At 44.2% G+C, this 26,815-nt stretch overlaps 1 protein-coding gene and 1 long non-coding RNA gene across 3 annotated transcripts in view; one reads left to right on the top strand and one right to left on the bottom strand.

The window, feature by feature from the left end:
• Positions 1 to 26,815, top strand: part of ADAMTS17 (ADAM metallopeptidase with thrombospondin type 1 motif 17) — a 300,141-nt gene that overhangs the window by 169,563 nt on the left and 103,763 nt on the right. For both annotated transcript variants that reach the window (XM_088452708.1, XM_088452707.1), the window contains exons 11-14: positions 359 to 460; positions 1,022 to 1,167; positions 10,524 to 10,690; positions 10,807 to 10,934. In XM_088452708.1, the coding sequence (XP_088308834.1) occupies positions 359 to 460; positions 1,022 to 1,167; positions 10,524 to 10,690; positions 10,807 to 10,934 (543 nt within the window). The remainder of the gene's footprint in view (positions 1 to 358; positions 461 to 1,021; positions 1,168 to 10,523; positions 10,691 to 10,806; positions 10,935 to 26,815) is intronic.
• LOC148481918 (uncharacterized) overlaps positions 13,840 to 26,815 on the bottom strand; it is a 71,568-nt gene continuing 58,592 nt past the window's right edge. Inside the window, exon 3 of the long non-coding RNA XR_015871810.1 lies at positions 13,840 to 13,886. This is a non-coding gene — a long non-coding RNA (uncharacterized LOC148481918). The remainder of the gene's footprint in view (positions 13,887 to 26,815) is intronic.

Here is a 26,815-nt window from a genome sequence, read left to right as displayed (position 1 = left end):
GGGTAGAGTCTGTACATGGGAGTCCGCACCAGAGGGGGTAGGTTAGGCTAGCAACAGCCCCACTCAAGGGGGTTGTCATACAGATGTGTCTTCATATACCTAGCCTCAATACGCAATGCGGCATGAGACGTCTGAAGTGAGTGAGCCTTGGTGTAATGTAGTGACATTCTCTTTAAATTTGCGTGATATTCGTACCACAGTCATAGCGAAACACCACTCAATCTGTACTAATGGTGACTTTAAAGCACAGGAAATCGTTTTAAATGTGTACAAAGTCAAAGTTGAAATGCACAATGAAAATTAGGCAGCTGTAGCGAAGGCATGAAACCCTAAAAATGTGTGTTCTGTTTAATTTCAGCATCTGATGTGTGCGGGTCTGTGGTGCCTGGTGGAGGGAGATACCTCTTGCAAAACCAAACTGGACCCGCCGCTAGATGGCACAGAATGTGGAGCAGATAAGGTGAGTAGCTTTAGAGGATCTATAGGATACAGAATAAATGACACATTAGTTTGTTGCTTGCCTGTCACTTATGCAGCAAAGGTAAAAGAAAGAAGCCTTTAATGATCATCTATCCCGTCCTGTCATCTTACAATCATTAAAGTGTTTCCCCACACAAGACTGTTGCAGACTAGGAGGAAAATGTACCACGATTTTTCAAAATCTATACACTTCTGTGTTTGTTTGTTTTATTATCCAGGGGATTTAAACCAACAATTTCTTTAAACGGCAAACCAGCCGTGTATGTCACCATAGCAAAATCTCAGAACATCGCTCATTTTCACATTGTTAGAATGTCCAGGGTCACCTTTCATGTAAAACATTTTTATTCACTTCTGAGTCTGTCTCCTGTTGATACTTTGCATAGAATGCCACTGTTAGTAGTAAGGGCTTTCCAGCAAATCAATTTAGTTCTTACGTAACCGATAGATCTGTGATCCTAGGCCAGCATATAAACATGAGCATTAATACATTGTATGTCAGTTTGGACAATTCTGTCAACGCTGGGAGTTTATATTGCAGTGGTGCAGAGCTGGGGAGTGTGTGAGCAAGACCCCAATCCCTCAGCATGTGGATGGAGACTGGAGTGCATGGAGCCCCTGGAGCATGTGCAGTCGTACTTGTGGAACCGGAGCACGCTTCAGGCAGAGAAAGTGTGACAACCCACCGTGAGTGCCCAGCATGCTTCACCGGGGAACAGGTCACATGTTTGTTTATCATACTTATTAGTTTATCACTTTCCATTTATACTGTTTGCTCTCTTTGTTCCTGTTGTCCTCTACTTGATGCTCTTTTATGTGTTCTGCTGCATATCTTCCTTGTAGTGTGTTCTTCTTCCAGCCTTGTATTGCTCCTCTTCTACTTTAGACAGTCTCACTGCTCTGTGTTTCCCCTCCACCTGTTATTAGTTCCTTTTCTGTTTTGTCTATCTTTCTCTTGTGGCACCAAATACTTGTCTCTTTTGTCCCCTTCTCAATCTCTCCTTCATTTGTTTCCCAGCAACACGACTACTGTTGTCTCCTTTGCTGGTCTGACTTCTGTGTACATCTCTTTTCCTTATCCCCGTCTCCTGCCTGTGTTTCCCCGTGCCTCCTTCCTCTTCTAGGTTGTTTCCACTACCTTCTTCTAGTCACTCACTCTCTTGTCTATTTGCCGTACAGCTCATCTCTCTGGTCCTTATTCTAACTCTCTTGTCCTTCTCCATCATTTATTTTTTTATATATATATTTTTTATTTTTTTATATATATATTTTTTCTATTGAAGTACATTGCAACATAGCAATAGAATAGTCGCATGATACAACATGAGATAATGAATCTGCTAACAATGAGTGAACTCTATTCAAAATTCACTAGAGTGTAAAACGAATGGGTAAACAATAAAATCCGATGCCCATAACACCAATAAATGTCAAGTGTGCCCAGCGGGAGATGGAACCCTAAATATGAGCTAGAACCCCAACCTACAAGAGACCCAATTTCTCCCCCTCATTCTAAAGCACATTCTGCTTCTCCTCTGTGGTTTTCCTCTTTCTTCATCATCTATCTCTTTTCTTCTTGATCATTAGGGGTTTTACCTACTTCGGGCCGTATCCAATTAGTTTCGCCTCGGCTAAAAAGTTCCACCTGCCCGAATTTTCGCCTACATCGCGTGTTTTGGACGCGGAAACTTATCGTGCGCGTCCCCGCTTTTCGCCCTATTCAATTGGTAACCAGGCAAAACGGCAAGCGACGAATGCAGAGCAAGCGAAAAGTACTGTAAGAATACTGGAAATCAGTGTGTACCCCTGAAAAAGATGCACCAACATTGGGGATCAATGTCGAAGTGTTCCAATAGCCCTAATAAAACTATTTGGGGTACTGAAGTTGTTTAAAATCCTTGTTATTAGCGTCCTTGTAAAAGTGGTGAAGAATGGCATAAAGCAGTTTATTTTTTGGTGAAAACAAGTACTCCAGTCAAATTTGGGGTAGTTGAAAATGGGTGCTAGCATATATTTATGTCTCTAAAGTGAACTTTTAAAAAAACATGAGAAACCACCCTCATACATGCACCTGCAATCCCAAAAACACTTGGCCCTTCCTTACAGCACCCCAAGAAGTCTATTTCGCTAGTTTTTATGCTTGTCCCCCAACTTTGTACTTTCTCGCCCCCAAAATGAAAGTGCTCTTTTGTGGTGTTTTTATGTTTTTTTCCCCCGCATTTTTTGACACAGTTGTCCTTTGGGGGGCTTTCCCAAGGGTGGTGAGTGGTTTCCCCACGTTTGCACCCCAAATTAAAAATGTTGCACTTCTTTTCACCTGCTATTCTCAGGCAAATCTTTTTCGCCTATTACATTGCATTGACTTTCCGCATAGGCGAAAAACGTCTGGAATTGAATTTGGAGATAAGTTTCGACCACGCGAAATGACAAGATCGGCAACACTTTTTTGCGGAAAACTGCTTTTCGCTTCTAATTGAACACGGCCCTAAGTAGGGACTTGTAAGCTGCTGGGTTCCGGCATGTTTAAGTCTGAAATTTAAAAGAGCAATGCTATTAATAGCAGGACACCCCTTGCTTTGATATTAAAGGTGTTGCCCTTTTAAATTTCGTGCTTAAACGTGCTGGGAAGCAACGGCTTTTAGAAGCTGCTGCATAGTAAGTAAACCCCTTATGCTTATTTCTCTATGTTGTTTCCCTCCACTCTGCCTTGTTCTTCTCCTAGTCTCACCCCCATTTTGAGACTCTTTCACAATCTGTACATACTCCCATCTATCCTAACATTTATTTACTATACACCTGAATTTCCCTATACTGTATGTCATTACTTATAGTACAGCTTTCCTCTGCTGATAGTTCATTGAAAATGTATACAGTGATTTGCATAGAAAAAAAAAAAAAAACTATCCTGTGGCTTGGATTAAATGTTACGTTAGTGGTCACTCCAGTGAGTGCTGCCAGCAGTGTGAGGTATCTCCAGTTGCAGGGATGCTCGGCAAGTGCAGGACAGAATGCTGTTTAATCATAGGAATAAAAGATATGTTTGCACTCTGTGTTTAGTGAAATAAAACCTTACTGCTGGCAGTATCGCTGTGACACTGGCAAGAGCCAAGCCTGAAACAGGAAAATGAGGCTGGTTCATGTGACCCTTCCAAGTACACATAGACTACATCTTGTAATTGAGCAGCGCCTGCAGGACACATCACATGCAGGTTAAACAGTGTTGCACACCATATACAGCTCTGTAGTCAGCCATCGTAGCCAATAGGTGTCCATGAAGGGATCCGAAGGCCACGCTTGCACATTAGGCATGCCAGGTCCGAACAAAGCCACTGTCCTGGCAAGAGACTCTTCATAAATGGGGGTGAAAAATGAATTATTTTTGCCTCGATATATGGCGATAACAAATTATAGTTATCAAGGCAAATTAAGGAATGATAAACCTCTGCTAGATGATGGTTAATTGCTCCTACAGTTCCTCTCCAACCTCCACCAAACAGCTTGAAATTGCCCGTGTTGTCCTGCCCATTCCATACCTCTCAACAGTCTCAACAATTTTTTAGTGGGACCATCTGAGATTTTGTACTTCAAAGAGAACATGGAATATTGGGAAGGAAGTTAGATATTGTATGGATCAAGGAGTGGATTGTGAACTCTTGGAACAATGTGTGTGCAGGTGTTGATACTGCAGAGTTATATGCTGTAGGCACACAACAGCGACTCAAACTATGAACAGCCCAGTTACTTAACCAGTGGTGTTTGTTTATTTGAAGATAGCAGGTACAGTCATAGTTACTGTTAAATAATGGAGTGAAGCTTGTGTGAAACGGGGTCCTATACAGCGGGTGAGTGTGCACTGCTAGCCGGTAGTTGTGCAGGATGGTGGAACAGCTTTAAAACAGTTATTAGTCAGGTTTCTCACATAGAGCTAAACAGGAGACTTCTGTCTCCCACCTTGTCATTCTAGACAATACTAAGTACAGGCAAGGTGGCTGCAGTCAGATGTGTAGGAGTGCATCAGCTTGGAGGACAGACCTCCTCCAGACTCTGGGTCCTAGTGCCCAGCATGTATGCTCAGTAGGGACACTGCTTTCTAACATGAACATGGCTTGATTTGCTTAATATGTTCTACTTTTTTATATTATACTGTTGGAAGCTTTGCCACTAAAAGCCCTTTTACATGTGTATTAAAAATTTGTATTTACATGACATTGTATTGATTTTTGTAATGCTCATATACCACATCAAGGGAATGATCATCTATTACAGAAAACATGCATTGTTACCTTTTACAGCTATTAAACAAGTCCATGTGTTGATTCAATTGCTTAGCTGGCGGCTATTTTTTTAAGGTGGCCGACAGAGCAATTCAATTGTTGCACCATCTGAACGCGATAGCTCCCGGCACCAGCATTTCTGGCTGCGATTGGCAAAAACGCCCGTTTTTTTCACCATTGGTGAAAACGCCCGGTTTTTCGACAAACAATGGCTACATTTTCGCCAAAAAACAGGCGAAAATGGCAACAGGCGGAAAAAAACTGTAGAAAAGTTTTTTCCATCCCAGACCAGGAGAAAAAAAAATGGCACAATCCCTATTTTTGGCTAAAAGTTTGGGGATTTCTTTCAGAACCCTTTGGACAGCCCCCCTAATAATAAATTATCGGAATTTTTTTTTTTTGTAAGTTGCATACTTTGGAGAAAAACGACCGCGCATATTTTGGCCGAAAAAAAAGCTTGCTGAAAAAAGATAGAAAGCAATTTTCCACGTAAATTGGGGGTACGTTAAAGTGGGTGCAAGTATATTTTCGTGTCGTAAAAACCATTTAAAATCAGCTTGCTGCGACTGCGTGTGATGTTTAAAATACTTGGATGCATCCATATCGCCCCCGAGAAATCATACCCAATACTTTAAAACCATTATCAAAGTTTTTTTTGTTTATTTTTTAGGGATTTTTCAATTTTTTTCTCCTGTTCTGGGATGAAAACTTTTTTCCAGTTGTTTTTCGCCTGTTGCGGTTTTCGCCTGTTTTTTGACGAAAAACGTCCATTTCTGCCAATGGTGAAAAAAACGTCTGTTTTCTACGCTAATTGAATACAGCCCTTACATGGCTAAACCCAGTCTAATAGGACGTGAAGGGGGTGATAATTAATGAGCGCCTAGAACAATTGAATTGCAAAACTGGGCAATAATTTATTATTGCTGCCCACGCAGCAATTGAATCGCCCCCTCTGAATGAGAGCTTTGTTTCTTCACAAATAGATTATAACTTTTGAGATCAAGGGTCTCCAATTATTTGATCCTACCTGTCTCACTACTTCCCCCACTCTCACATGTTCTATTCTCCACGCGGTAGCAGTCAGTAATACCCCTTTTTACACCAGAGCTAAAACCCGGGTTATTGCAGGGTTAACCCGGGTAGCTCCTTGGTGTAAAAGGGGACAGGGTTGGATTCCCGGGTCGAGTGACCCGGCAATCCAACCAAGGTAACTTGCAGGGTTTCAACATGGGAATAACCCGTGAAGCCCTGCAGTGTAAACTGCGCGATCCAGGTCACTATGACCTGGAGCACGCCGCATGCCGGGCCAATTGGGCAGCTTCAGTGGCGCTTGGAGATGATGTCATTTCCAAGCTTCCACTTCTACGCCAGATGAGCCGAGTCACTGAAGACCCGGTTCCGGTGTGAACAGTGCCGACTCGGGAATATCCTGGATCGGCGCCGGCTAAATTCCAGATCTGATCCGGTTTGGAACACTGTTCCAACCTCCGGATAAGACCCGGAATTTAGGCATAAAAGCGGTATAAATCAGTCTGTTTTCAGTTTCATAGCAACACTGCTTAATCGACGTACGTGGCATCTTGTGATGGAGTTGGTTTGAGCATTATTTTGCGTTCAAACTAGAGATGAGCGGTTCGGTTTTAGTCGGTTATGTTCTGATCTCAAAAACTGCATCTTATTGGCTATCCGGTTCTCACGTGTTTTGGATAGCCAATACGATAAATCCGAACTTGCGCTAATTTGGCGAAAGAGTCAAACCGAACCACTTATCTCTAGTTCAGACTATGCATTTTGTTGTGTTTGGTTGTAGTCTTATATAAAACAACCTATTATAAGAATCAAAAAAGTAATTTTCGTGCCTTCCAGAACTCTTTGACTGATGACAACCCATTAATCTGTCATTGGCATGATAAAATCAGAAATATATATAGAACTGGCACGCTAGATTTTAGCTGGCACACTGATAGCAAAAGTTTGCCGACTCCTGGTTTAGATAAAGTAGTTTAGATTCTCCTCTTTCAGCTCTAATCCTAAACTGAGGGCTCAAACCAATTAGCCGCGAATCCCCTCTCAGCACGAGTCAGTGCGGCTGTATTGTAATGGCAACACGCCCCCTTCGCGGGTAATTGGATGGACCCCAGAGAGTTATAAAGACTACTGAGTTAGTGCTGTATGAACCAGGGAAAACTTATATGTTGTAGCTATTTATTTCAAGTAGCTTGCTCAACTGGAACATTTTGTATTAAGTTGCAGTTCTCAGTAGGGATGATTTGGCTCTGATATTACCCCTTCAGCTGAGTTTATGAGACCTTTTGACATCTGGATCTCTAGTTTATTCTTACCAGGGTCTGCAAACTTCTAATTATCACAGCTGTATATAACTGGCTGCATAAAGTGAGGTAGGGAGAGCAGTCAGCAGCAGAATATTGTAACTATATATTGTTACCTGTGTGTTCCACGAATTATGTTAGACTGCTCAATTGAAGTTATATTTAAATTTAAATCAAATGCTTATAATTAATTTATATTAATGTTCAGCATACGCTTATAGCCAGGCACAGGACTTTATTGTGTAGCTAATTACATCATATAATAATATAGTGTCATTGTGTAGCCATCAATTATCAGGTTTAATATGATTTCACAGTACCAGAGCACGTTGGTGACATTCCCTGGAATGAGCGGACTCAGCAATACGAAAGGTGCTTCCAGGGCAGACAGAATCTGGCTACAACGCAGTGTAGTAGGTGGTCCTGGGTGTATAACTAGGACATGAGATTTTGTTTTTTTTCTGTTTCTATATTGCTATGCAAGACAGATTACTCAGTAACGGCTAACAAAACAGTACAAAGGGTCATAAAGGTTGGCAGGCAGTATCAGATACTATCAATGTTGTCATGTCCAACACTGTGCATATATTGTGTGTGATATTTAGCTTATTATCCTGAGCTGTAACTACCCAGTAGTGCACAGGTTCTCAAACTCGGCCCTCAGGACCCCAAACAGTGCATGATTTCCAGGTCTCCTCCCAGAATAATGTGGGAAATAATTAGCTCCACCTGTGGATCTTTTAAAATGTGTCAGTGAGTAATAGATACACCTATGCTCCTGCTAGGTGACCTGGAAAATGTGACCTGTGTGGGGTCCTGAGGACTGAGTTTGAGAACCACTGGTGTAATGCAACAGTTTCTGTCTAATGAAGGTACGTGCTATCTGCAAATGGAAACAAGGAGAATACAGGTTCTGGGTGAAAGTGAAATAATATTCAAAGAGCTGTCAAAACAATTTATACCGAAACACAGTATGTTATAATGTGAGAAATCTGTCATTAGCACTACAGGGTAACCCACTAGAGGCTTAGGGGTAACATTACAAAAATCGTGTCTGGCTGAGATTGTATTCCTGTGCAAGATTACGTTTGTTTTGCAACTCAGAGATTTACTAAAGGCAAACACGAGTACAAAAACACGATCCCACACAGAAATAGAGGGCCAAACGTGCAAATAGAAGTCAATAGACCGTTGAACCAACATGCAAGTACTTTCAGTAAACAGGAATAAAACTTGTGGATTTACTAAGAGTCGTTTTCAAAATGCAATAGAACACGGAGCAGTATAGAAGAATTCAATAGAGGTGTCTGTAAGCTGCGTGCTCTGCCAAATCACTTCACAGATCTGAGTATTTTAGGTTAAATAAAGGTTTAAAAATGTGGAAAAAAAAAACGCGTGGGGCCCCCACCCCCAAAAGCATATCCAGCCCCGAAACCTCTGTGCCCATTTTGGTACTGGAAATTCAGGAGGATATATGGCGCGGGGTTCCACCGTATTTCCAGTAACCAGCACCAGGCTTAACCAGCTATACACACAGCGTGGTGTTCCCCTGCCATAATCAGCCCCAGGGCTGGCAATCCTCGGAAAGTGGGGACCCCAATATATTAATAATAAAATAATCCTCCAGAGGATTTACCAGCTCTTCATTAACCCTTTATTTACCACTCACGCTCTCTCACAGACACAGATACACTTACATACTGTACTTTACAGTGCTTCCCGGAGAATGACAGAACCTACTTGGGTTCCTTCACTATAGCCATGATTGTCTAAGAGTCAGGCCGTTCTTAGCCAATCAGCTTGCACTGACATAGAAACCGCCCACTTATTAGCTGAGATAGGTCTAACTCTTAATTCTCAGAGAAGCGCTCTAAAGTACAGTATGTACTTAAAGTGCTTCTGTATCCGTGGGTTCGCAAAGTGAGTGTGAGTTCGCATGAGTGGGTAATTAAGGGTTAAATCCTTCGGTGTCCGCGTGATGTCTTTTTAAAAAAAAATATATTCTTTACAGTGGAGTACAGGTGCCGGCACTTATGGTTCTACAAGTGCCTCGGGGCAGGCTTGCTGGGAACTGTAGTCCCATTGTAAAGAACAATATTATTTCTTTATTTTACACCATTACCCCCGCATCCTTGGCAGGGGTCCCCACTTTCTGAGGATTGGCAGCCTTGGGCTGACCAGTTTGGGGTTTGTTTACATTATGGCAGGGGGACCCCACGTTGTGTGTCTCCCTGCTATCGTGCAAGCCACCCAGCTGGTTGAGCCCAGTGCTGGTTACTGGAAATACAAGGGTACTCCACGCCGTTTCTCCCCCAAATTCTCAGTACAAGAATGGGCTCAGAGGTCTGGGGCTAGTTATACTTTGGGGGAAGGGGTCCCCATGCCGTTTTTTTTCTTCTTCAAATTTTTAACCCTATATTTAACCTATGACCCGACACACAGAAGAAGTGATCTGTGCATTGCTCAGCGGATTGTATTGAGAAGGGGCCAATACACAGTCAGTATCACCATCAATTGAAAATATACAGGCAAACATGATTCTTAGTAGATCCGTGATCTGTGGCATAAAAAAACTCATTGGTGCTAGATAAATGACAATAATGTGATGAGTTAAACAAGTGACCAAGTTTATGCTCTGTGCATATTTTACTTCTAGTCCAATCCCAAAGCCTACATGCAAGTATAAACTGCAGGCCCCATGGAGACTTAAGGCATGTTCTCTGTTCATAACTACTTCATGTGGCAACAGAACATATGTGTTTTCTGCAACAATTTGCTTTGCTCAGCTAGAATACTCAAAAAAGCCAAGCTGCGTTTTCATTTCTGTAATGATGTCTTTGAGTTAGGACTTTTCTCTGACGTTCTGGCTCAGTTTATCTTTGTTTCAGAATTTCTGCTAAATTGTTGTCTAGAGTTCCAGCAGAGTTTGTAAATGCGTCTCATAAATCACTGTAATGAGCTATTTGTATTAGTTGGAGAAGGAACGGAAATGTAACACTATTGTGCAGATAGACATAGCATTAGCTCACGGCCTAATTCAAATACAGATTTATTAACCTCCAGACTGAAAGACTTCCAGGAAACATGAATAAAGGAATGGAAATAGTTTTTCACTGTGCTCTCTATTAGAGCAGGTACATTGCCTCATGAACAGACACTAAGGGGTCTATTTACTAATCAGTGTTAGGAGACAGAGTGAAAAGTGGTAAGAAAGTGATAAGGTGCCAGCCAATCAGCTCCCAACTGTCATCTCACAGGCTGTTTGAAAAATGACAGTTGGGAGCTGATTGGCTGGCACCTTATCACATTCTTATCACTTTTCACTCTGTCTCCTAACACTGCTTAGTAAATAGACCACTAAATATCTTCAAAATAACAGAATACATTGTATTTGATTTACGAGCTTTCAAGTATTGATCAGATGTTTGCTTTGTGACAGTCCGGGTCCTGGAGGTCGGAGCTGTAGAGGAGCGAGCGTAGAGCACATGGTGTGCGAGAACTTACCGTGTCCAAAAGGAGTTTCAAGCTTTAGGGACCATCAGTGTCAATCCCATGAACGCAACACCAAAAAGAAGAGGAGTCTCCTTACAGCTGTCATCATCGATGGTACATATGTCCATTATGTACAACATCTGCTGCTTTCACTGTAGTCTCCAATAATTTCTCAGGTAATAAATCTATTTACAGCTCTTCTCTAACTATTGGGAATTTATATTTTCTAGATAAACCATGTGAGCTGTACTGCACCCCCGTGGGCCGAGATACCCCAGTGCTGGTGTCAGATCGAGTCCTGGATGGAACCCCATGTGGTCCTTATGAGATGGATCTCTGCGTTCATGGCAGGTGCCAGGTGGAGTAGCTCTCATGTCTTTTACATTCACCTAGTTTTGTGTCCACAAAAATGTATTGCTAAGGGATTGTATATCCATGCTGGTGTGAGGTTATTTTATTGTAATAATACACAGAGGGTCTGCACATATTTCCTAGAATAGTCATTAGGTTAAAATAATAATTCAGATGGAATGCTCTGTATATTTACATACATTAGTGTCTTCTGTATAGCAGAGATGGGCCAATAAAGTTTAATGGGCGCTTTCTTTATTGTAATTGTATCATACAGCCCCAGCCACTACTGTCCTTATATAGTAAAGTCTCTCCCCAGTTGAATGGCAGAATTTATCCCATTATAAGTATAGGACAAAACCCAAAGACCAGCAGGTCTGAGCTAATGCAAATGTCAAATCCTTTAGCATAGTAGAAAGGGCTGTGTTCCTCTATGTACAGTGAGGAAAGCCCCCTAATAAAGCACCCTCTCAGCCTCTTTTTTTTTACTATATTCGCACCCTGCAAAAGAGAATTAGTTTCTTTGCTGCTCCACATCTACTTTGCAAGAAGCACCATCATGCTGGCCAGTTCTTCCTCTAAGCATCTGCAGACTTCCTTTGCTCTACAAACACTGCCCCCGTGCTACACACACAAAAGCACCATGGGCTGTATTCAATTGCTGGCGAAAAGCCGTTTTCGGCTAAAAGTTTCCGCCGATGACGTCTTTTCGCCAGGTGAGAACTTATCCCCGTATTCAATTTCAAACACTTTTCACCGGTGCGAAAAGTCTGCGCCTTGTAAGCAGCGGAAAAGATTCGCCTCTGAATACAGGCGGAAAAAAGTGCAGAATTGGGGGTTTGGGGTGCAAAGTTGCTGAAACACCCCTGCAGCCTTGGGACAGTCCTCCTAAGGTAAAAAAAAAAAGATTACAAAAATCCTTCAGATCACCCCAAAAAAGTTATTTCATTTTGGGGGCAAAAAAGTTCAAAGTTGGGGGACAAACTTAAAAAGTAGCAAAATAGTGAAATAGACTCCAGGGGGTCCCACAAGTATGCCTCGGGTGTTTTTTTGATTGCAGGTGCATGCTGAAGGTGCGCTGTTTACATTTTTTAAAACCTCACTTTAGCAATTATTAACCATGCTTGCACCCATTTTCATGTACATCAAATTTGCTGGGACTACTTATTTTTAAAAAAAAAAAAACCTGCTAAATGCTATTCGTCACCACTTGTGCAAAGATGCTAAATAGCAGCTATTGAGAGCATTTAAGCACAACAAATACCTTCAGCAGGGCTATTCGGGGGGATCTATAGTGATCCCCCATGTTAGTGCATCTTTTGGGGGGTGTCAGGCTGATTTCCCCAAATCTGACAGCACTTTTCGCCTGTTTGAGTTTCACCGTTTTTGCGTCCTTTGCAATTGAATAGGGCGAAAAGCGGGGACGAGTATGATATTTTTCCAGAGGCAAAGCCAGCAATGACGGCGGAAAGTCCGGCAGGCAAAGAGTCCGGTACTTTTCGCCAGCAATTGAATACGGGCCTATGCCGGATATCTGAGTGCACTTCAGGTGCACTGCGTGTGGCCCAAGTTGGTTTTGCGCTGCACATTGGATGTTTTCCTCTTCTTGCATTGTCTTCTCTTTTGAATGAATGAAATAAAAATTGTATTTATTTGAATGCGGTTCAGGATATTGGTTAGGAGTCTGTTTATAACCACTTTTATTTTGAATGATTTTGTATTGCGACAATGTCGATTAATATAATATGGGAAATAGATTTATTAATGTTGAATCGTACAAAAATAATGGGGGAAGCCTTGTGATAATAACGCCACCTGGAGATAGCGTTATTAGAGCTTACCCCCATTTCACCGACTCCTGCTCTGTCAGGCAGAGCAGAGCCGGGTGCTTGCGCCTGTGATCAGCTTCATGCGTTTAACTCTAAATAGACCACAAGCTGATCACAGTGTAAAAAAACTATTTAAAATAAAATAAAACACACTTACCTGCACCAAAGATCCGGTGAGCTCCTCTGTGATCCTGTCAGCTGATATCCGAGCTCCTGCTCTGTGACACTGGTGACCTAATGTGTGCTGTAAACCGGCATCTCAGTTTAAAGCAGAGCTCCTAGATCACCTGAACGGAGGTAAGTGCAAGCTTAACAGGAGAGGAAGGGGAGAGGGGGTCATCCAGCAGTGGTGCATGCGCAGTCACACTCTCAGGGTGTACTGCCCCGCACTAAGGGCCTGATTCAGAGCCGCTCGTAAGCGGCCGCTCGTTCGCTCCGAGCGATGTTCGCACAACTGCACATGCGGTCGGAAATTGTGTGCTCGCAAAATAGCGAATGCCTGCTAATTTGAGTTACAGAATGAGGCGTTTGTGGGTGGTAACAGGGGAAGGTGCTTGAAAATGGGGAGTGGAGATCCGAACGCAGGCGTGCCAAACGGTCAAAACGGGCGTTTTAAGGGTGTGCATAATTAACAAAGCAGCGTCATCAACCACGTCACTTGGTTGTCTTTTAGCCTGAACTGCTCGCATGATTGTGGTAGGAAAATGCTACCACAAGCACTGCGAGCAGTTCAGATGCCTTTCGATGTACTCGGTCAAACTAATAAATAGCAGAGATGACGTAGGATGCGAGCGGCCAGGGGGCGTTTTTAAAAAAATAGCGAGCGCATGTTTCGTTCGCTCGTTCAGACATAGAGGCGTCAACAGACCGCAAAGAGCGAGCGCTCTATTTAAATATCCGGCCCCTTTTTCTGAACGAGCGAGCGCAAATAGCGTCTGGCTCTGAATCAGGCCCTAAGTGTCTGACAAATTTGGAGCAGCCAGCATAGTCAATACTCTATCTTCCAATAATCCAGTCAGATGTGATCTGAAGAACTGAGTTTATTATTCGATAGAGGAACTTACATGGATGTACACAGATCGATGCGTATAAACAAATGTGCACGTGTGCGATGATAAGTGATGCTCAAACTGTAAACAAACAATAAAAAGCGATTACTATATGTACATGGGAATGCAAGGCAAACATATACATAATATGGGATATGCAAACAGCATGAAACATACAGTATGCAAAGTACAGGCTGCAATGTCACATAGTACAGCTAACATGCATTACTGACTAAGCAGATCTACAATATGATGGCACAGTTGAAGCTTAGAACTCACCATCGGATGCTGTACCAGGTTGAGCATATGTAATGATGACTATCTGGGACCATGTGAAAAGGAAAATGGCTACTTACAGCTCCTTTAGCCCAGAATGCATTGCTAGACTGCTATGGAATGTTAAGAAGGACAAAATAGATCAGCTTTAAACTGCTGCTGTCCTGACCACTAGGTGGGGCTGCTAATGTGAATTAGTGTAACATAACCCTATGCTGAAGGCATGACACAGAGTATTTATCGAGAAAAATACCATTAGATGTGCAGAGAATGGCTACTTGCAAGCTCTGTCCCTCCTTGCGATGTATAAGTATCGCATTGCAAATCTGGGCAAATTTATCACATCCCATCAGCATCTGAGATGTGGATTGTGATAAATATGCCCCATAAAATGAAATGCATATTGATAGATCCCTTTAGCAAATAGAATGTGTGAAAATATATACATAAAGGCCCAAAGTCACATAACGGGCTGAACTCTACTCCGATTCTATTCATCAGCTATTGGAATAGTTTCACAAACATTGTGATTTTCTGCCCAGCAAGCTCAACCCATGCTCCACTGGAGGTGCCAGTCTAGAGCAGCGAGATGCTGGCAGGGACTGGGTGCTTGGGCACTGTGTGTATCTTATCCTCTGTAATACAGTGTCTTATGTACAGTAATAAACTTCCTGGTCACTTTGGGCAATTATTTACAGGTGCATGATATAGTGACAGTCAGCCTGCAACTGCAAGGACTTAATTTGATGAGTGGCTCTGCTGTGCTTTCGGAGGAGGGCTAATCGGAGCATTTATTTCAGATTAAGTCTTATAAAGATTTGTTTATCAGTCTTAGAGATGGAAATAGTTCTGCAGAACAGCTGGGGATGTTTATGCCAGAATACTACTGGGAGTGCTCAGTCAGCAGATTGGGGGCCATGGAGGAGGAACGAAGGGAAGTTCTTACAGTTGCTGTATGGGGCAGCAGCTCTCCATAATGAGACCATCCACTCTGCCTAATCCCAGCATTATGTGCATTAACTGAACATGCCAATCCATAGTTACTGTTCTTAAAGAGTACCAAACCTCAGGGCTGAAATGTGGATAATATTCTCTTATTGCCTATGTACTGGTCATTTTACCTTGTACAGTTTAATCCACTAGGTATTTTTCTCTAGCGAAGAATAAAATATGTGATATTGGTACCACATGGATAACATAAATCATAAAGAGGCTTTGAGGCTGATGCAGGGTTGGATGGAAATTGAGAGCTGTACGCATCTTGAGGTTCGCACGTCCCCCATCTGTACACTTTGTGTGCTACTAGACATCACTTCTAGCTTCCCTATACTAGATGCAATATATACGTAAAGAGTGTGCGACATTGCATCGTCTGTACTGGCATGCGCCCAGTTCCGGAGCATGTGCAGTGTGAAAACATACAGTCAAGGGTGTAACTAAGTATTTGAAGGCCCCAAAGCAAAAGTTTGTAAGAACCCCGATGTACAGCCCAAAGCAGGGGTGTATTAAGAGAAGAGGGGGCCCGTGTGCAGTCTCCATCCGGGGCCCCCTCCCCTCTCCCCGGTGGCCGACAGGGCACTGACAGAGCGCAGCAGTAGATTCTGGGCACTAGTCTGTGCCCATAGTCTACTGCGCATGTGCAGGTCATCTGGAAATTGGCGCAGCAGCCATTTTCCCGGTGATTTCCCTATTGCGCATGCGCAAAACGCTGAAAAAATGGCAACAGTGTCCATTTTCCAGGCGGTTTGTAAAGAGTTGCTACCGCTGACGCTGGACTTCGGAGATGTAAGTATTAAAAATATGGGTATGCGGTGTGGGCCCTCCTAGACACGGGCCCGTGTGCACCGAACACTCTATACCCATTTTTCACCATCATTGGTGAAAAATGTATGTTACACATGTAACTTTGTCAAGGAAGATGGTCTCCCCCAAAGCTCTGAGCCCCATAGGAGCTGCAATCCCTTGCACCTATGGTAGTTACGCTCATGCATACAATCTACGCTCTGCAGACAGGTGATCGCTCAGCTCTCCACCAGCCTGATTGTATGAACAATCACAGGTTTTATATATTTTCCACCTTTTGGGTGGACATGTTACAAAATCTCTCCCTCGCCCCAATGCCATATGCTAGTATAACCCCTTTTGACATCTGCCACTTTCTCCCATGCTAACTATTATAGGACATCTGCTAAAAGGCATCATTAATGTTGTTTGAGGAAGTGATCTAACACACAGGTAAATGACAAATCTTTCTTAAATGGATGAGTCCCAATGACATCCAGTTAGATGCAGGGGGACATTTCTTTCTACCCATCCTTTCGGCATGTAAGCACATATACATCATTACTAAACCTTTCCAGCAGATGTACTAGCATTAGATAAATTGTGTGAAGGGTTCTGGAAAAAAAAAATATTTAAAGCTGTGTTAGTTTGCTAAATTATATGTATTTTCTATATGTTTATAGATTATGTCATTTCTTTTTTTTTCTCCAAAGTAAACAATCCTTGCCTAGAAACACTCTTAAGTTCCAGTGTTATTTTTTTTCTCACCATTTGTTTATAGTGCACCATCATATTCTGTAATGCCTAAACTGTGCCCCCTATATACAATGTGTGGTCTAGCTGGTGACAGTGGTAATACATATGTTTCCATCAATTTGAGTTTGAACCCTTTTTATGCATCCCAGGGTTGTTTTTTCCTGTGCAGCCTCTGCTTTGTGCGCGGCTACTCAGCCTTCTGCCAACCAGTATTCCCAGCAGGAAATCCTGTTCCATCTCAGTTTTTCTTTGTCGTATTCCATTTAATGTGTAAGTAGCACAATGGCCCATCTGCATACCCTTACACTTTAGTTTAATTACAGTAGATTGAATTTCAGCTGTTATTTTTGATGAATTTTTCCCTAACAAGCTACTTTCCTGCTCTGACACATGGGTCCATGCATGGATTTATCCCAAAGACAGCCAATACAAGCACTGGCGACATTTCTAGCCATCCATAGATAAGAGTACTAGGTCTAGGGGGGAAATGGGTGTACACAAGTAGAGAACTGGTCCCCAAACTTTCTTGAATCATGGCAACCTAGAATCTGCTTTTTCTTTTAAGGCACCCCTAGGCCAAAAGTTTCCTATCGAGATAATCAGAAAAAAAAAAAGAGACCATTTGCTGACCTGACACTTTTATGTTCTGTTTGTCCATGTTCTAAGTACTGGTTTTACCTCTCATATTGACCAGAACAACAGGAAAACAGGGCTTGATTGTGAGTCACACGCAAAAGCACACGCAGCAGCGTCTGTAGGCGGTGGCGCATCTCTGACTTTATGCAAATGCTACAAATGCTTTCCCTTATGTACATCTGTTCTGTCAAATGTGCAAGGACTGAGATGCCCACTTTTAGGAGTATATTTACTAAGAATCGTATCTGGCTAAGTTAGTATTCCAGTGAGAGATTCCCCTGATTTTCAAACACGGAGATTTTCTAAAGGCAAACATGGGTGTTAAAACACAAATCTATCTGCAAATCACAGCTGAAAACACAAATAGAAGTCAGTACACCATTGTCCAAACTTGCAAATACTTTCGATAGACAGGAATAGAACACAGGGATTTACCATGAATCAAGTCTGCTAATGCGATCGTAAATGGAGCAAACTCAGGACAACATTTTTAAAGTAACCCTTTCTCTCCATTATACAGTGCAGTGTTTCTTCTACACATCCACCTCACAGGCAGCTCTTTAATCCAAATATGACTGAACTCACACATTTGGAATACAGGGTTCCATACACCATTGGAAAACACGATTACATACGCCATTGGAAAACAGGATTCCATACACCATTGGAAACACGATTCCATACACCATTGGAAAACACGATTCCATACACCATTGGAAAACACGATTCCATACACCATTGGAAAACACGATTCCATACACCATTGGAAAACAGGATTACATACACCAGTGGAAAACACGATTCCATACACCATTGGAAAACACGATTCACTCACACGATTCTTGGTAAGTTTGTGTGTTTGTTTGAGAAAAACTCACTCGTGTCCCTGCGATTCTTAGCTGCAGATTCTTAGCAGAAGATGTGTGCAATGTAATACTGATTGGTGCGTCCTTATAAGCCACCATTGGTCACACCATCGCCACTTGGACCAGCCCTATGGCAGGTGCAGTTTCTCCATCTGACTATGACCTCCTGTGCCTGCGGCTGTGTGTCTGAGAACACGGACGCTTTGCATTGACACGCCCGCGACACTCCCATAATAAAAATAAACCCACTGAACAGAACATTGTTGTGTGCACTAGTAGCCCCCCCCAGTCACCGCCCAGTAATGACCATCACTTTTTAACACGGTCGGTCTCGATTGTGACAGCGCCTTGGTGCGTACACTCTGTAACGCTTCTGAATATATAGGAAATTTTTGTGCATATACAGTTGCAAAACATCGCTCAACTACATGAACATCGGCATTGCCTGCAGCTTGCATGCGCCTCTGAATCAGGTTCAAGGAGGGGAGAAGTGGCAGATGAGGGGGAGAAGGTGTGGTGGAAGTGTTCTGTGAATTTTTGGATCAGATAAGAGAAAAAGGACAGGAAACAGAAGTATTGGAGGGGGGTGGGGAAAAATAGGTAACATACAAACAAAGTGGGAGACAGAGAGACAGGTACACCAGTGGTGGAAGTACCAGTGGTGCAGCTGATGCATTGCACTGGGGTCTGCGGCACTGAAGAAGCCCAAAGCCACCAGTATTATCAGCAGTACTAATAATGAGTCACTGACTCATTACAGTGTGCTGATTATGGCCGCAGTCCATACCAAATATGCCAATAGGTGGTTTGGCTAGAGGAGAAGAGCCCCTCCCCTCTCCTCCTCTTCCCTCCTCCTCTTGGACACTGCTGTTTCCAGGATCTAGTTGTCCTTGCAACAAAAAAACGAAGGAGAGGAGCCTCCCTGCCCCTGGTGGACACCAGTTGAATTATTTGGGCCAGTATCCAGCCAGCTGAGCTGTAGGGAATGTGACCACATGGTTCATTTATAGGATTTACTGCTCCTGTACTCTACTGGAGCCATCAGCCTTGTAGAATGGTGGTGACTGATCTGCAGCTGAGATATCAGTTGTCGACTGGACACAGTCGACGACTGATGTCTCAGAGTCAGGGACCGGGTGGTCACCAAGGGACACTATAAATATGAAGAGAGTAAACTATGTACCAGCGCGGTTTTGCGATGATCCGTGATGGCACCAACATCATTTGCTGCCTGACCCCAAGAAGTGGAAGCTTGTTCCCCAGTGAAAGCTTGTTCTCCTATTTTGACATAAACTGGGCTTCTGCCTTAGCACTGAGACAGCCCATGACACAGATCAGTGCAGTGCAGGACACATTACTATTCTATACACAGGGGATTGGTACTTACAGTAGTTATGAGCAGGCCAATATTTAGTATTTCCCACACTAAGGGCCTCATTCAGAGGCGGTCGTAGGATACAAGCGGTCGTTCTGAAACAGGGCGGCCGCTTGCATCCTGAACAGCCGCCTCCATGTCGGTCTTTAGGCTGTGGGTTAACACCCACAGCTCTAACGACCACTGAGGTTGATGGTCGCGATGGTCAAGACCATTGCGACCATTGGGGCTTATGACGAGACCCTTTTGGGACGGGTGTCTGCCCTCCTATGTTAAATGCAAATACTTGATCTATGGTCATAGATCAATACAATGCACTCAGAACCTATAACTAGATAGTGTGTGTTAATTGTAGGTATGTGAATTACTGATATTTCGAAACTAGATTTATTGTTATAAGACTTTATTAGGGTAAAGGTGGAAGCTAATAAACTAAAAGGATGGTAGTTCATTGACTGAATAATGACAGTCAATTTGTGGGATATAAGCCGTGTATGGCAATGTTCAGTCTCTGAAGGCAAAAAGAGGGGGGTTGATTAAAACAAGAAAAAAAGCAAAATCAATCAATAATTGTTCTGTTGAAGCAATGGTGCTTCAGTGGTGAAGCAGGAACTGGAGACCATAAATTTCACAATGAGTTTTGTGATATAATTGAATGTTGGTGCGGCGTCCCGCACTTGTAAATAAATAATTAAATAGATGGGGCTGCTGATGGATGATCCACAGTTGGCTGTTATTAATTAGATCTTCCCGGGGTAAGTAGTACGGATCCTAGTCCGAGTGTGTGGAGGTGTGTATCCAAACCTATATATGGCCGCAGAGCACACCCGCAGCTCACCCGTCAGTACTAGGTAGTCTGCGATGTGTCCCGCTGGCCCGCAATCAGGTATGCAGCAGGAGGGGGAGAGACGGCTGTGGTGCTGGAAACCAGACACCGTCTCCCCTACCTCCTCTGTGGACTCACCTCCCAGGGACTCAGCAGAGTCCGCTCTTCTCCTTGTCGGCATGTTGTAGTCGCGTCCTCCTCTTCTCCGGTGTCTCTCGGCGGAGTCAGCTGCTGGTTTGGATATCCGCTAGGCGCTGTCTGCTCGCGTGTAGTGTCCTTGTGGTGTCCGGTTCCTTGCTTCCTTGTTTCTCTTGGGATTGTGTGGCCAACGCGTTTCGACCCACGTGGGGTCTTCCTCTGGGCGGGATTGATGGTGTGTCTGGGTCCTTGGTTTGTTTAAATACACAACTTCCGGGTACGCCTTCTTTCTAATTGGTTAGCAGGAGATGAGGTATTTCTTAGGGAAACATGAATCTTAAGTGTTCATGGATTAAATGGACTGCCAGTTTGTCAGGTCCCTATCCTAATGTGATAGCAGTGTCTCTCAGCCGGCCTTGATCTCTTTAAATAATGATGTTGGTATTAATTAAATAAAGTACTGAGTCCTGCACATGTAAGTTATACTTTATAAGCAAGTATCTGGTTAACCTTGCATTGTATATATTAGTGATAGAACGTGCTTCCCTGTTAGTATGGCACTCACAGTCTGACTATAATTCACTGAAGTTTGTTCTCTTCAGTGGGCCTAGAGGGCTGTGTTTATTACGAGGAAAAGGAGCAAACAAAACAAAAACATTAGGGCTAGTGGTGGGCAGCATAGCTAATAGTGATATAAAGTCAGAAATTTGGATGAACCTAAATTAGGTGGACAGCATTGCTAATATTGATATAGAGTCAGAAATTTGGATGGACCTAAATTAGACCTCACTGTTCTAAGGCAATATGTACCTGATGACTGAAGGTGAGACTGACTTCTCAGTTTCTGATTATGAGATTATTTGTAATGATAGCATCAAATTAAAGATAAATCGGTTATTGCCCCTGTGCATATAGATACTGACACTGACCGTAATTGGTCACATAAAAGTTGTTTGCGTGTTGGTACTGACTAATTTTTAAGGAAATACTTGATGCTGTCTACACCTTGAGTGTGTCTGATTACGGAATACAAAGAAGTTACGTCACTCGTCGCCAACCATAGGTTCTCATTCCAGTTTACAGTCCTGAGTCTATTAAGAATACTTGTGGTATCCTTAAGGTGAGATTTCTGAAGTTTTACATAAGGTTGTAGATATTTGTCCAGATATTGTGACAGTATATTGGAAGAACCATTCGCCCGCTAAAAACAAGACTACAGGAACACATTTATAATATAACAAAGGGCAACGACAACCACCCCCTCTCAGCACATTTTAAAATATTCCATCAGTCAGATCCAGCAAAACTGGAATTCTGCGCATTAAGGTTAGTAAGGCACAACTGGCGGGGAGGGGACTTTATCAAACTTATCAACAAAGAGGAACTCAAAACCATGATTCAGATGGGTACCCTATACCCAAAGGGACTCAATCTGGATAACGAAATCAAGTCCATTGTATGTGACTAAATTAGTCAGTACCAACACGCAAACAACTTTTATGTGGCCAATTACGGTCAGTGTCAGTATCTATATGCACAGGGGCAATAACCGATTTATCTTTAATTTGATGTTATCATTACAAATAATCTCATAATCAGAAACTGAGAAGTCAGACTCACCTTCAGTCATCAGGTACATATTGCCTTAGAACAGTGAGGTCTAATTTAGGTCCATCCAAGTTTCTGACTCTATATCAATATTAGCAATGCTGTCCACCTAATTTAGGTTCATCCAAATTTCTGACTTTATATCACTATTAGCTATGCTGTCCACCACTAGCCCTAATGTTTTTGTTTTGTTTGCTCCTTTTCCTCGTAATAAACACAGCCCTCTAGGCCCACTGAAGAGAACAAACTTCAGTGAATTATAGTCAGACTGTGAGTGCCATACTAACAGGGAAGCACGTTCTATCACTAATATATACAATGCAAGGTTAACCAGATACTTGCTTATAAAGTATAACTTACATGTGCAGGACTCAGTACTTTATTTAATTAATACCAACATCATTATTTAAAGAGATCAAGGTCGGCTGAGAGACGCTGCTATCACATTAGGATAGGGACCTGACAAACTGGCAGTCCATTTAATCCATGAACACTAAAGATTCATGTTTTCCTAAGAAATACCTCATCTCCTGCTAACCAATTAGAAAGAAGGCGTACCCGGAAGTTGTGTATTTAAACAAACCAAGGACCCAGACACACCATCAATCCCGCCCAGAGGAAGACCCCACGTGGGTCGAAACGCGTTGGCCACACAATCCCAAGAGAAACAAGGAAGCAAGGAACCGGACACCACAAGGACACTACACGCGAGCAGACAGCGCCTAGCGGATATCCAAACCAGCAGCTGACTCCGCTGAGAGACACCGGAGAAGAGGAGGACGCGACTACAGCAAGCAGGCAAGGGGAAGAGCGGACTCTGCTGAGTCCCTGGGAGGTGAGTCCACAGTGGAGGTAGGGGAGACGGTGTCTGGTTTCCAGCACCACAGCCGTCTCTCCCCCTCCTGCTGCATACCTGATTGCGGGCCAGCGGGACACATCGCAGACTACCTAGTACTGACGGGTGAGCTGCGGGTGTGCTCTGCGGCCATATATAGGTTTGGATACACACCTCCACACACTCGGACTAGGGTCCGTACTACTTACCCCGGGAAGATCTAATTAATAACAGCCAACTGTGGATCATCCATCAGCAGCCCCATCTATTTAATTATTTATTTACAAGTGCGGGACGCCGCACCAACATTCCATTATATCACAAAACTCATTGTGAACTTTATGGTCTCCAGTTCCTGCTTCACCACTGAAGCACCATTGCTTCAACAGAACAATTATTGATTGATTTTGCTTTTTTTCTTGTTTTAATCAACCCCCCTCTTTTTGCCTTCAGAGACTGAACATTGCCATACACGGCTTATATCCCACAAATTGACTGTCATTATTCAGTCATTGAACTACCATCCTTTTAGTTTATTAGCTTCCACCTCTACCCTAATAAAGTCTTATAACAATAAATCTAGTTTCGAAATATCAGTAATTCACATACCTACAACTAACACACACTATCTAGTTATAGGTTCTGAGCGCATTATATTGATCTATGACCATAGATCAAGTATTTGTATTTAATGCTACCAGTGAACAGCTTTCTTCCCTATGTCAGATGCGAGAAGCAGGTATGTATATATGGGAAGTGGTCATTGACACAGGTATCTTAGCTTCTAGGGTATCGGCAGCTTCAGTTGCAGCTCGAAGAACCCGGTGACTAAAAACCTGGAAGGCGGATACAGGTTCTAAGAAAGCCCTGGAATCCTTGCCTTTTGTGGGGAAGGTACTGTTTGGACCAGAGCTGGATGACAGTGTCTTCTTTGGCGACTGCTATATCTGCGGGGTTGCCATCTACGACTACCCCTAAGTATAGGCAGTCGTCTGCTCGGTCCTTTCACCCACTGGGTAGGGCAAAGGGACAGTCCTCCTCTAGACAGGATAATTCCTACAAGAGATGGCAGACAAATAAATCCTGGTTAACCAAGCATCAGGCTTCCAAGCCGGACGGTAAGCCCACTGCCTGATGGGGCGGGCCTCCCCCTGAGGGGTCTCAGGGTTGGAGTCCAACTCCTACAGTTTTTTCAGGCCTGGCATCCAACCACAACAGATGCCTGGGTTCGAGAGGTGATCTCTCAAGGTTACGCCATCACGTTCCTGAGGCATCCCCCTCAGAGGTTTGTTGGTACAACCTTGCCTTTAGACCCGGTCTGGTCCTTGGCCTTCCGGGAGTCTATTGGGGCCTTCCTGAAGTCAGGAGTCATAATCCCCATTCCTGTGACGCAACAGGGAAGGGGTTGTTATTCATATTTGTTTTTGATTCAGAAACCAAATGGGTCATATCGCCCTATCCTGAATCTGAAATCTCTCAACCGATTCATCCATGTGCCCAAATTCCGTATGGAAACCCTATGGTCAATTATGCTGGCAATGGAGCCTGGAGATTTTATGGTCTCCCTGGACATACAGGATGCATATCTGCATGTTCCAATTGCACGATCCCACCAAAAATTTCTGAGATTGGCGGTAGATCAGCAACATTACCAATTTCAGGCTCTACCCTTCGGGCTGGCCACAGCCCCTTGGGTATTTACCAAGATAGGGCAGTCATGACGGCTCATCAGATGACAAGGAGTCGGGATACTGCCATATTTGGACGACCTCCTGATATTAGCACAATCGCAGGAGTCGTTACAATATCATCTGCAGATGACCATTGTCTGCTTACAAGAGCATGGCTGGATAATAAATTGGAAAAACTCCTCTCTTTCTCCAACTCAGCAGATGGTGCACTTGGGGGCACTGCTGGATCCTCTGGACCAGAGGATTCTCCTACCAGGGGACAAGATTCCTGCACTACAGTCTCGTGTGTGCAGTCTACTCTGCAGACAAAGTGTGTCAGTTCTCCTGGCAATGCAGGTGCTGGACTCCATGGTATACACATTCGATATGGTGGCGTATGCCCAGTTCCACTCCAGGTCCCTGCAGCAATGGATTCTGTCTCAGTGGGATGGTCCATATCATCGGATAAAGGGCCTGATTCAGACCCACTCGCAAGCGGCTGTCCGCTCGCAAGTGGGTCGATGTTGTGCACTGCGCATGCGCACGACGGCGGGAGCTCCGTCGTGCGCATGCGCCAGTCGCGTCGAGCGAAGGACTTTCCTTCGCTCGTTGTGTCTGATCAAAGGGGGCGTGCTGTCGATGTTGATTGACAGCACGCCCCCTTTGGTGGGCGTGCCGGGGGCGTGCCTCCCTGACGGGGGCGTTCCCAAGGGAACGCCTACCGTCAGAAGCCGGCCCAATGACATCACTAGTGATGTCAGTGGGAGTGATTTTGGCTCTGATAGAGCCAAAATCACTCCGGGCCTTGCGGTTGAAAAACTCAACCGCAGGCTCCGGCTCGCAGTGGCGATGGTCGCGATGGTCAAGACCATCGCGGCCATCAAACTGCACGCTCGTATAGGCTGTGGGTGGTGACCCACAGCTATACGAGTGTCCAGGAGGACGCTCCATAATTATGGAGGGCGGCCCTCATTCAGAGCGTGCGCTCTGCTCAGAGCGTACGGCTCTGAATGAGGGCCAAAGTCTCAGAGGATCCACATCTTGCCAGAGGTTTGGCTATCCCTCGCTTGGTGGCTGCAGACGACTCATTTAAACAAGGGTTGCCCGTTATGGGTCCCAGATTGGGTACTCCTCACCACTGATGCAATTCTGTGAGGATGGAGAGCGTTGACAAGTCATCACACCTTTCAGGGAAGGTGGACGGATCGGGAAAGTCACCTACCGATACATATCTTGGAGCTTTGTGCAGTGCACAGAGCGCTCAGTCTGGCACAGGACCTTCTTCATGGCAGGCCTGTCCAGATTCAGGCCGACAATGCGACCACAGTGGCCTACATCACCCATCAGTGAAGCACACAAAGTCCGGCAGCCATGAGGGAAGTGGCAAACATTCTGCAGTGGGCAGAATGCCATCTTCCAGCAATCTCGGCAATATTCATCCCAGGAGTCCTCAGCTGTGAAGTGGACTTCCTAAGTCGTCAGGGGGATGCAGTCAGGTTTCCCGACTGTCTAATCCCGGCAAGGTACTAATGACAGGCGTCGAAATCCCGACACCTGTCATTAGACCGACGCCGGGAGCCTGGCGCCCGGCATACTGAACAAAGGTAAGCCAGGCACTGAGCGCGGACAGCCGCGGGGTGGGAGAGTTAGGTTTTAGGGCTCTCAGGGGGACTTAGGGTTAGGCACCCCCCGGGAGGGTTTGGGTTAGGCTAGGGATGGGGGGTTAAGGTTAGCACCCCCCGGGGGAGGTTAGGGTTAGGCGCCCCCCGGGAGACTTAGGGTTGGGCTGCGGGGAAGGGGGGGGTTAGGGTTAGGCACTTGGGGGAGGTTAGGGTTAGGCACCCCTAAGGAAGGGTTAGGGGGGGGAGTAAGGTTAGCGCTACTTACCTTAATTAACGAAAGGGATCTTCACCCCTCCCGGGTATGCCGCTGTCGGGATGAGGCCGGCGGTATTACATACTGATTCCTCGTCAGGTTATACATGACAGAGAATGGGCTCTTCATCCAAACATCTTTCAACTCCTGGTGGACAGGTGGAGGCTACCAGATGTAGACCTTATGGCATCACGCCACAACCACAAGGTCCCCAAGTACAGCTCCAGAAGGAAGGACCCCTCAGCCGCCTACGTGGAGGCTCTGGCGGTGAGGTGGAACTTCAGGTTAGCATACCTGTTTCCTCCGATATGCCTCCTCCCAAAAGTCGTCAGAAAGTTTAAGCAGGAAGGCGGCAGGTTAATACTAA

This window comes from Taudactylus pleione, unplaced genomic scaffold, assembly GCF_031769625.1.
Source record: "Taudactylus pleione unplaced genomic scaffold, aTauple2 ptg000556l, whole genome shotgun sequence".
Lineage (NCBI taxonomy): Eukaryota > Metazoa > Chordata > Amphibia > Anura > Myobatrachidae > Taudactylus > Taudactylus pleione.
This window is presented reverse-complemented; position numbering and strand designations above follow the sequence as displayed.